Genomic DNA, 12,080 nt, shown 5'->3' with positions numbered 1-12,080 from the left:
AAAAGTCGTTTTTGCACCCAATAAAATACTACATATTTTCTTTAATCTTTCAGCTAAATTCTTCAAAGCTCTCTGTAGTGTGGATGTGTACTGAGCCTGAGTCAGGACAGGTTAATCGGCTTGTCAAAGCTCACAAAATGAATCATTGCTGGATTTCTGAAATCTTGAATTAAACCTGGGGAGGATTACAGTTGGACAAACAAATAAGATTTGGCAGATTTTGGAGTTTCCTTGGTATCTTTAAGAACTGAACAGATAATCATCTCTTTCTTACCTCCCTGAATAAAGGAGTTAGATGTCTTTTTCTCATGAACCCTCCCCGTCTCCCTAGTAGGAATTAATCTATATAACTAGAGGAAGGAAGTTCTAAAGCCTTACACAAGAAATAGTGGACCTAATTATCCACACATTGTTATTCAATTTTTCTGGTACTTCCGATAAAAATCGCTAATCACCATCTGCTTTATTCCTAATATCTCTGAGCTGTGTAGCTCACCAGATCATTATTTATTTGCTCAAGAAAAAAAAAGCAACTATACTATTAGTATTTATTATTAAGTAGTCAAACTTGGAACTACTCAGGAAGATAATACTACCAAAACTAAGCATTTAAGCATTAACTGGACCATCGAACAGGATCGTGGGTTGGGTATTCTGAGCTTCAGCTCCTTAAAGTCCAATGGCAGAGGTCTTTCCCTAGTCTCCTAACGTTCCTCCGTGGAATTTATTGGGACGGCTTTCTGAAAGATTGAGGGCTTATTTAGGAAACCCATTATTTGAAAGGAGGGTTGAAGCAATTTGTTGTGCTGTCTTAACATAAAAAGCAACCCTCCATCCAAAATGTACTGAGTGGTTACTAAGTATGAGGCCTTGGAAGGTCTCCCAACTCTTCTAACAGGTACAGGACACCCTGGGCTACTAAGGGCGAGAAATTCAGTGAGTGGCTCTCAGGAAGACTGTGGTGGCAAAAACAGCACCTTGAAGTCCAACAGAGGCTCCTCCGGAGTGGCCCCAAGGCTCAAAAGGCGCCGCCAGTGGGAGGCCCTCGCCTTCGTCCCAACACCCATTACCCGCCAGCGCAGCGGGCCGCGCCTCCACGGGAAGGATACGTTCCAGGTAGTAGGCGCCCTCAGCCGCCACCGCGTCCGCCGTGTCCCTCGCGTCCCCGGCTGCCGTCAAACCCATGCCCAACGCCTCTTCCAGGACCCTCACGGCGGAGCTGGGCATCCCTCGCTGAGCAGCCATCTCTGGCGCTCCGGGCCCCCACCCCCAGCAGGCCCACAGCCGTCCCTAAGGGCAACAGCGAAGACGCTACCCAACGGCCTCCGGGAGCTCTCGCGAGATTCCGGCATCTCTCACCCCGCCCCACGGACCAGCCCCGGGCACGTAAGGGTTACCGGGAGTCCAGGGAGCTGTCGCCCTCCCGCGCCTCCCAGTTACCGTGGCAACGATGTTGCCTAGTTAACGCGAGAGCTCGGGCGCAGCTCTGGGAGCGGACAAGATACAGTAAACAATTGGCTTGCATTGCACCTTTCTACCCAAGCAGCTTGGTTTTCTTTCGCTTTGACCCTGTAATTTCTTTCCCACTTCGTTGTCGTCTCTGAATTACCTTTCTCTTGATTCTTGCCCATTAGCATCCTCCAATTTCAGATGTTTGTAGATCCCCAAGTGTTCCCAGGGAAAACTACTAGAAAAGGTGAGTTCTCAACACCTGGAATTTTTTAAAAAATGAAAAAATTAAGTTCTAGAAATCATAATAGAAAGACTGACCCAGGGGAGGTACCAGACGCTCCTCAGATGCTTAGCAATAAAGAACTATGGTGTTCAGCGTTGTCAATTCCTTTCTTGTGATCTTTAATGCATTTAGCTGGACATCTGTTTTGAGTTTGGTTCCACATACTAAGACTTGGAATAGTATTTGTAGCATTGATTCTCGCCAAGGTAAAAATAGTTGCATAAAAATTATGAGCTACAAATTTGGTCCTGACAAATGTATGTAGTTGACACTTGCCCCGTCATGTATAGTCTTATTGCTGGGAGGCTCTTCCTCAGGTTATATCGCGTATGTATCAGAAGCAAATTCAAGGCCCTTTTCTTTGCAAATATTTTTTTTTCCCTTAACTTTTATTTTAGGTTCAGGGGTACAAGTGCAGGTAAGCTCATGTCGCAGGGGTTTGGTATATAACTTATTTCGTCACCCAGGTACTAAGTGTAGTACCCAATAGTTATTTTTTCTGATCTTCTCCCTCCTCCCACTCTCCTCCTCAAGTAGGCCCCAGTGTCTGTTGTTCCCTCTTTGTGTCCATTTGTTCTCATTATTTAGCTTCCACTTATAACTAAGAACATGCAGTATTTGGTTTTCTGTTCCTGCATTAGTTTGCTAAGGATAATGGCCTCCAGCTGCATTCATGTCCCTGAGAGGACATGATCTCATTCTTCTGTGCCTGCATAGTATTCCATGGTATATGTGTACCACATTTTCTTTATCCAGTCCGTTGATGGGCATTTAGGTTGAATCCATGTCTTTATCATGAATATCAATGAACACGCATGTACATGTGTTTTTATGGTAGAACAATTTCTATTTATTTGGGTATATACCCAGTAATGGGATTGCTAGGGCAAATGGTATTATTTTTCATTCTACATTTCTTGGTGAAAACTGGAAGCCAGTGATCCTATAAAAGCTCCCATTTATTACCAAAAGGTAGCAGTAACTTCCTAAGGAGGTGTTTGAGAGTACGTGTGTCAGAGCCAGAGAGACAGCTTTCAGAGCCTGCTTCCATCACTTACTAGCTATGACACATTGGGCAAACTACTACTTAATGCCTCTAGGCCCCAGTTTCATCATTTGTAGAACAAAGACAACAATATTACCTACCTCAAAGTGCTGTTGCAAGGGGTAAAGCAACAAAAAGCATTAAGAACTTACCAGGAACACAGAAGACACTAAGAAATGTTAGCTGTTATTTCTATTAAATGTGTTTGATATTGTTTTATTTTTTAGAATAATCAAGGGTCACAGATATAATAGTCGGGTAATTCATTCCTGGTACCTATTCTTTTACTACCCTACTCTTTGTCCTTGACTTCTCACATCAGACATTTCCTGAGTACTCATTAAATGCAAGGAACAATTACAGGAGGCTGAAAATACAGAAGAATTCTGACATTGGAGAATCCACTGCTTTTACAGAAAGCTTTCTCTTTATTTCAGAAGAAGGCATTACCTTATCTCTCAAGGTTGTTTTCTATAAATCCAGCCTTAACAAATGACCTGGGTAAGGAGTGGTCAAGGCCTTACATTTTTGGCATATCCAGCAAGACATGTAGGAACACAAAAGACATGAAGGATGGTCTCTCAGAGCGATTACTGTTTACTTTTATTTGTTTTTGTTTGTTACAATGGCTCATCTATTTCTGACTTTTTAGATGTAGTGTGTGATCTTCTACAGATGTTTGTCTCCTGCCTCTTCTGTATGACCTTAATTAAGTTCTCTGAGCCTTAGTTTCCTGTTCTGTAAACCGGAGATTTTAATACCTACCTTACTAAAATATGAAGACTAAACGAAATATGTAAAAAGCACTTATAACCATGTCTGGTATATCAAATGTTTTCAGTAAATAATCGTTAATAAAATGTGCTTAAAATATTGAATGAATATGCAAGCTTAAATTAGATATTATATTTGGAAGAAACTTAAACATATAGAAACAATTTAAGATAAAACTTAAATATTTTTAGAAATATGCAGCACTCAGCCAGGCACGGTGGCTCACGCCTGTAATCCCAGCACTTTAGGAGGCCAAGGCAGACGGATCACAAGGTCAGGAGATCGAGACCATCCTTGATAACATAGTGAAACCCCATCTCTACGAAAAATACAAAAAATTAGCCGGGTGTGGTGGCACATGCCTGTAGTCCCAGCTACTCAGGAGGCTGAGGCAGGAGAATCACTTGAACCCGGGAGGCAGAGGTTGCAGTGAGTTGAGATCACGCCACTGCACTCCAGCCTGGACAACACAGCAAGACTCCATCTCAAAAAAAAAGAAAGAAAGAAAAAGAACGAAATATGCAGCACTCAAAAAAGGGAAAGAGTTTAATAGAGTCATATAAAATGAATAAATTATGACCAATATCCACTGCTTAATGTAGAGGAGAAATGGGAAAAAATTCTTCTCCAAAGAGTTCAAAAACAGAAGACTTATGACTGAAATAAGTATCATTAACTACACTCCTCAAACAAATAAAAACCTGTAAGTCTAATTCTGTGAAGTTTTCAAGTAGCCAAAGTTTTAATTCAGTTACTATTTTGATTATATCCATTTCATGGATTTCAAAATTGGAAGTCACCCAAGATATTTGTGGTTCAACTACAATTTGAAACACATTTCACAGGGACCTAAGCAGAAGTGGTTTTAAAAATTCCAATTAAAGCTATGTTAACATTTTCTTTTTTTTTTTTTTTTTTTTTTTTTTTTTACTAGGCAAAGAACTTTATTAATCTTTGTTTCAAACTTGATTCCCAGGCTTCTTCGGCTTAATTAGCTGCAAAGAATGAATTGTGTATAAGCAAAAACTGAAAAGAGCTGCAGTGTCCAAGGGGCTTGGGCTTAAAAATATTAGAGATCTAGATTTTATCAGATCCATAAACAAAAATTTCTTAAAAAGCAGTCATAATATAAAATAGCAGCTCCCAGTAACTTCTTCAAGTTTTATCTTCAGAAGTTGACTCAGTTCAGTTTGCCTCATTCTTAGAAGCCTCATCAAAATTCTCCACAAGATCTGGAACTTCATCATCATCATCCTCTCCAGTAGCAAGTGGTGCTTTTCCATCCACAGATTGTTTGGGCAGAGCTTCGGCCAGTCTCCTTAAACTAGTCAGACTATCCGCACCAAGCTGGTTTAAGATGCTGGGTAGCATTTCTGTCAGCTGCTTCGTCTCAGCATGGCCTGTAATGGTGAAAGTGTTCGCTGCCAGAGATGCCTGAACTTTAGGGTTGTTAAAGTGGATCACTGTTCCTTGGTTTGTAAACATATTCACCTCTTCAATACCAGAGATATTGTTTACCCCTAACTTCTTTAAGGAGAACTGAAGTTTTTTGTCATCTGCTGTGGCTGTTCTATGAACCACCTTCTTCTTTCTGCGAGCAGTTCCTTTCCCACCAATGCGCACTTGTGCCTGCAGTTTGGCGAGTTTTTCCTGGTTCATGATTGTTTCTTTCATCTTGTCGGAGCGAATAAGGGGCCGCGCGGGGGACTAGGGTTGGTGCTCAAGGGGTCTCGGGTGGACCACCTGAGATAAGGCGCACACACGCGGGGACGCAAGATGGCAGCTAAAGGGCAACATTTTCTTTTGTAAACCTTTTGGTCTCTACAATGGTTTGAAAAGCAATGAAATAAAAGCAAAAAAATAATTTTAACAAATATAAACAGAACCAATAATTGCCTTCAAGTAAAAACTTGATGCAACCTTTTAGGAGGACTGCTAATATCTTTAAACTAGTATGTATTTTCAAGGAACAAATTTGAAAATAAATGTGTTACATTTGAATTTTTATTCTGTTAATAACTAGTTTAATTAAAAAGAAGTATGAAAGCTTTACTGAGAAAGAACAAAAACTTCAGACCACAGTAATTGTTTGGTTTATAATGCCTTTGCATCCTATAATATTTCCTTTTTAATATACTGCACAAACTTCCTTGGAGTGGAAAAAAAGTGCCTTAATATTTTGATGAATGAACAGCAAACTATCTACTTTCCCTTTGAATGTGTTACTGAAAAAGGTAAATAAAGAAAACCAATGGAGACAGTAAAAATAAAGCAACAACCACAAAAGACAACAAATTTTGTCTCCTCCCAGCCTAAATGCTCCGTTTATGTAAAAGTGAAATTATTTTAAAAAGCAAAACCAGAAAGGAAGCTGACAATGGATGTACTCTTTTTATTTGTAGTTTTAAAGCAGAAAATAATTACATGCAATAATATAGTAAAGTACTATTCAATTTTCAGAAGTTACGAGCATTCATTTGCTATAGATAGAGCCCAAGCCATTTACTGATGCATCTCTTTATAAAAGTAACTATCTTATTTTCTTTCAAAACTTCACTGTAAGTGGTGGCCAATTTTAGATTTCTGAATTCATAGAAGTAGTACTAATTGACAATGGTGGAAAATTATCATTTCAAACATACAGCATATATATTTCACTTTTTCACCAACAACCACTGAAAATTCATTTCTCTAGTGTTCTGAGCCCATGTAGTTCAAACAGGGTCAATCCTCTGTCTCTGGCAAGGAACATATGTTCCAGGTTTAACCCAAAAGAATATCTCATTATTCTTGGCTACTGTGATCAGTTCTGAAGTTGGTATGTGTCTTAAAAGAAGCCAAATTAGATTTGGTAAGAGTTTGTTGGAAATTTGGGATATTCGTACTCTGCCCCTTGGGACTTAGTTCTGGAGTTGCTCCAGCATGATTGCAAGTATGAAGAACTTATCTAAGAATTGAGTCAGCATGGAAGACCTGAGTGAAGAAAGAGAAAACTTGAGCCCAGATACAATGACTTGAACCTGTAGTATACACACATTTATTTCTTTGCTCTATAAGCTAGAAGCAACAACACCCCCATTACAATGAGCACTTCAGATTTTAGATGTTAACACCATTTTCTAATTAAAAGGATAGAGGGCTCCTTGGAGAGATGGCTGGTTTTAGGGCTTGACTGGGAATAAACAAGATGAGCCTAGAGGATCTTACAGTTCCAGAAAGTAAAAAAGATCCCACCTCTAAAGAAAAAAATCTCAAAGTGATGGACATAGGTCAAAGGGACACAGCAGCCAATTGTCCTAGGTGAAGCTAGGACAATTTGAGCAATCAAATTAATAAAGTAGTACTGAAATATAACTCAAAGTATAAAAGAAATATCTGTGAGTCCATACTGATACAAATAAATGATTATATGATAAATAAATGAATGGAGAAGAATGGGCAAATCTCCTGTGATGAATAATTTCAAGTAATTTATGTAGATACTCTACATTCCTGGAGATGGAGCATAGCTGCACGTTCCTTAAGTATAGACTACACATAGTGAGTTTCTTGTATAGTAAAATCCCAACTTGACAGTGAAGAAAGCTGATAAACACCACCTCACCCAGGTGATCAAGATTAATTTCAACAGTGATAAGTCATGTTGACAATATGTACTCTTGGTATGATGTAATAAGAATGGCACTTCATCTCTGTGATCTTACTCCCCAAAACCAATAACCACAAATCAATCAAGAGATAACATCAGATAAATATCAACTGAGGGAAATTCTACAACATACCTTACCAGTACTTCTCAAAACTATCAACATCATTGTATTAGTCCATTTTCACACTGCTGATAAAGACATATGCAAGACTGAGCAATTTACAAAAGAAACAGGTTTAACTGGACTCACAGTTTCATGTGGCTGGGGAGGCCTCATAATCATGGCAGAAGGCAAGAAGGAGCAAGTAATTTCTTACATTGATGGTGGCAAGCAAAGAGAGCTAGTACAGGGAACTCCCGTTTTTAAAACCATCAGATCTCATGGGACTGATTCACTACCACAAGAACAGTATGGGAGAAACCACCTCCATGATTCAATTATCTCCCACCAGGTTCCTCCCGCAGCATGTGGGAATTATGGGAGTATAATTCAAGATGAGATTTGGACGGAGACACAGCCAAACAATATCATTCCACCCCTGGCCCCTCCCAAATCTCATGTCCTCACATTTTAAAACCAATCCTGCCTTCCTAACAGTCCCCTAAAGTCTTAACTCATTTCAGCAATAACCTAAAAGTCCACAGTACAAAGTATCATCTGACACAAGGCAAGTCCCTTCTACCTATGATCCTGTAAAATCAAAAGCAAGTTAGTTAATTCCTAGGTACAGTGGGGTTACAGGGATTGGGTAAATACAGCCATTCCAGATGAGAGACATTGGCCAAACAAAGGAGCTACAGGCTCCATGCAAGTCCAAACTCCAGCAAGGCAGTCAAATCTTAAAGCTCCAAAATGATCTCCTTTTACTCCATGTCTCACATCCAGGTCAAGCTGATGCAAGAGATGGGTTCCCATGGTCTTGGGCAGCTCCACCCCTGTGGCTTTGCAGGGTACAGTCTCCCTTCTGGCTGCTTTCATGGGCTGGCATTGAGTGTCTGCAGCTTTTCCAGGTGCACAGTGCAAGCTATCGGTGGATCTACCTTTCTGGGGTGTGATGGACAGTGGCCCTCTTCTTAACGGCTCCACTAGGCAGTGCCCCAGTAGGGACTGTGTGTGGGGGCCCTGACCCCACATTTCCCTTCTGCACTGCCCTAGCAGAGGTTCTCCATGAAAGCCCCGCCCCTGCAGCAAACTTCTGCGTGGACATCCAGGCGTTTCCATACATCCTCTGAGACCTAGGTGGAGGTTCCCAAACCCCAATTCTTGACTTCTGTGCACAGGCAGGCTCAACACCATACAGAAGCTGCCAAGGCTTCAGGCTTGCACCCTGTGAAGCCATGGCCCAAGCTCTACTTTGGCCCCTTTCAGCCATGGCTAGAGCAGCTGGGACACAGGGCACCAAGTCCCTAGACTGCACACAGCATGGGGACCCTGGGACCGGACCTCAAAACCACTTTTTCCTCCTATACTTCCAGGCCTGTGATGAGAAGGGCTGCCGTGAAGACCTCTGACATGCCCTGGAGGCATTTTTCCTATTGTCTTGGGGATTAACATTCGGTTACTTGTTACTTATGCAAATTTCTGCAACTGGCTTGAATTTCTCGTCAGAAAATGGGATTTTTCTTTTCTATCACATTGTCAGGCTGCAAATTTTCCGAACATTTATGCTCTGCTTCCCTTATAAAACTGAATGCCTTTAACAGCACCCAAGTCACCTCTTGAATGCTTTGCTGCTTAGAAATTTCTTCTGCCAGATACCCTAAATTATCTCTCTCAAGTTCAAAGTTTGACAAATCTCTAGGGCAGGGACAAAATGCCACTAATCTCTTTATTAAAACATAACAAGAGCCACCTTTGCTCCAGTTCCCAACAAGGTCCTCATCTCCATCTGAGATTACCTCAGCCTGGATTTCATTGTCCATATTGCTATCAGCATTTTGGGCAAAGCCATTCAACAAGTCTCTAGGAAGTTCCAAACTCTCCCACATTTTCCTGTCTTCTGAGCCCTCCAAGCTTTTCCAACCTCTGCCTATTACCAAGTTCCAGAGTTGCTTTCACGTTTTTGGCTGTCTTTTCAGCAACACCCCACTCCTGGAACCAATTTACTGTATTAGTCTGTTTTCATGCTGCTAATAAAAACATGCCTGAGACTGGGCAATTTACAAAATAAAGAGGTTTAATTGGACTCACAGTTCCACGTGGCTGAGGAGGCCTCAGAATCATGGTGGAAGGCAAGGAGGAGCAAGTCACATCTTATATCAATGTCAGCAGGCAAAGAGAGCTTGTGCAGGGAACTCCTGTTTTGAAAACCATCAGATCTTGTGTGACTTATTCACTACCACAAGAACAGTATGGGGGAAACAACCCCCATGATTTAATTTTCTCCCACAGAATTTTTCCCTCAACATGTGGGAATTATGGGAGTACAATTCAAGATGATATTTGGGTGGGACACAGCCAAACCATATCAATCATCAAACAAGAAAAGTGGGAAACTTTCACAACCAAGAGATCCCTAAAGAGGTATGCTGACTGAATGTAATGTGGGATCCTAGGGCAAAAAGAATATTATGTAAAAACGAAGGATATCTGAATAAAGTATGGACTTTATTTAGTTAATAATAATGTGTCAATAATGGTTCATTAGATGTAACAAATGCACCATATTGATGTAAGATGTTCAAAGTAGGGAAAACTGAATATGAGTATATGGGAACTTTCTTTATCTTTGCAACTTCTTGGTACATCTAAAACTATTCTGAAATAAAAAAATTTTTAAAGAGTTGCTTGAACCTTTATTCTAGCATTTCCTTAAACAAGCCTCACCATTGACCTTTCTTTTAAAACAATAAATTCCTTTTGCTTAAGTCAGTTTCTGTTGGGCTTTCTGTCACTTGCAATTCAACAAGACCTCCTGGTAAATTGACTGTGTATGGAATCACCATTACTTCCATACTATTTCAAGATTTGTTTTGCTGCTGAGGGTTTTTTCCTAAAACTATCTGATATACAATAACATTGTATTGTGTACTTTAAAATGTGTTGAGAGGGTAGACCTCATATTCAGTGTTCTTACCACACACAAAAGGGCTAATATGATGTGCCTTTGTGAATTTAGACCTGAAAGTGCTATTCTCATGACACAGATGAAAAAATATGGTTTGTTTTCATACATAGGAGAAAACTGAATGGGCTACCTTTGAAGTCCAGGGCACCCTCCTCTATCTTGTTCACTTCCTCATCAGGCACTATCTACGGACTGAGAAGAGAAGGACTTTAAAAGAGTGGTAAAGAAGGCAACAAAGACAATGACTGGAAAGACAGAAGAATTGTACAGAGAAAGAGGTAGATAGAAATGGAAGTCTGTTGTTCCCCTCTGTGTCTATGTGTTTCCATCATTTTGCTCCCACTGATACGTGAGAACATGCCACATTTGGTTTTCTGTTCCTGTGTTAGTTTGGTAAGGATAATGTCCTCCAGCTCTATCCATGTCCCTGCAAAGAACGTGATCTCATTCTTTTTAATGGGTGTAAAGTATTCCATGGTGTATATGTACCACAACACCCCTGAACTTAACTTAAAAGTTAAAAAATAAAAAAGGAAAAGCTGAGTTAAGCTATACTATCTTTGTAACTCTTCTGTAAATCTAAAACTCTATCAAAATAAAAAGTTTTAAATGTATTTAAAAAAGAAATGGAAGTCTGACTTGGGAAAGCATTATGACAATTCTAGCAGTGAACATTTAACACACATCTAATGCCCACTTTGAGCAGTGGAGACTTGCTTAAGAAAATTCCACTGTTCGATATGCAGTGGGGTATACAGCAATTTCCAAGACAGTCTTGCTGGAGAGAGCCTTCTTCCAGCCATTGCAAGTTCTCCTGATCCTCAACTGTCACATCCTATACCTGAAACAGAGTAGATTTATCTAAAGTATTGTGTAATCCCTGATTGACTTTAACATGTCTTAGCATGTCTACAATTATGCATATTACGTGAAAGAAGAAAGAGAGACAGAAATAGGGAGGAAGGAAGGAAGGAAAGAAAGAAGGAGAAGAAAAAAATTTTTTCTAAGCACATAATGCAATGCTCAATTCTTTGTAGATAATGGGAAGCAGAGTTTGAATTGTTCCCTTTATAAAAGATAACTCATTTTAGCTCCATTTCCTTCCTGGAGGTAGGAAAGCAAGTTTGGTAGTGAATAGGCCAGTTAGTACATTGTATCCAGGCTGGTCAGATCCTGGGACTGTTGAGACAGATTCTTGTGCACAGAACCACACAAATCAGAGATTCAGAAAACATGAGAGTAATGAAAGCTAAGACCCATATGTGAAATACATAAGGGTTAGTCAGATTTTAATTAAAAATGTATTATTTTTTTAGAGACAGGGTCTCCCTCTGTCACCCAGGATGGAATGCAGTGGCATGATCATAACTCACTGTAGCCTCAAATTTATGAGCCCAAGGAAGCCTCCCACCTCAACCTCCTGAGTAGCTGGAATAGCTGAGACTGATGCATGCCACAATGCCCAGATTTTTCTTTTCTTTTTCTTTTTCTTTTTTTTTTTTTTTTTTTTGAGACAGGATCTCACTGCACTACCCAGGCTGGTCTTGAACTCCTGGCCTCAAGTAATCCTCACACCTTGGCCCTCTAAATTGCTGGGATTATAGGCGTGGGCTACCATGCCAGGCCCCTAAAAAATATATTTTTTTATGATAAGCCACTTCTGCAGTTCAATATGTGTACTTGCTTTAAACCCTACTTTGAATCTAAATTACTTCCTTGATGTTAATTGAATTAAGGTCTAGAGGTACCCTCCTACCTGACACAGACACACCCTGATTTTCAGGACTTACGTATTTCATAAATCCTTAT

General features: G+C 40.2%; 2 protein-coding genes across 8 annotated transcripts in view; both read right to left on the bottom strand.

Moving 5' to 3' along the window:
- SPAG16 (sperm associated antigen 16) overlaps positions 1-1,378 on the bottom strand; it is a 1,140,172-nt gene extending 1,138,794 nt beyond the window's left edge. For 5 of the 7 annotated variants that reach the window (XM_001148592.5, XM_054679316.2, XM_016950433.4 and 2 more), the window contains exon 1: positions 1,110-1,378. In XM_001148592.5, the coding sequence (XP_001148592.1) occupies positions 1,110-1,245 (136 nt within the window). In that variant the 5' untranslated portion in view covers positions 1,246-1,378. Of the gene's footprint in view, positions 1-977 lie in introns of all 7 variants that reach the window. The other 2 variants (XM_009444219.5, XM_054679317.2) reach the window with 2 other exon arrangements.
- A 3,071-nt stretch (positions 1,379-4,449) lies between these two features.
- On the bottom strand, positions 4,450-9,064 carry LOC739023 (transcription factor BTF3). Its single transcript, XM_054679315.2, has one exon. The coding sequence runs from the start codon at positions 5,226-5,228 to the stop codon at positions 4,740-4,742; it is 489 nt and encodes a 162-aa protein (XP_054535290.1). The 5' UTR covers positions 5,229-9,064; the 3' UTR covers positions 4,450-4,739.
- Positions 9,065-12,080: the final 3,016 nt, after the last annotated feature.

This window comes from Pan troglodytes, chromosome 13, assembly GCF_028858775.2.
Source record: "Pan troglodytes isolate AG18354 chromosome 13, NHGRI_mPanTro3-v2.0_pri, whole genome shotgun sequence".
NCBI lineage: Eukaryota > Metazoa > Chordata > Mammalia > Primates > Hominidae > Pan > Pan troglodytes.
This window is presented reverse-complemented; position numbering and strand designations above follow the sequence as displayed.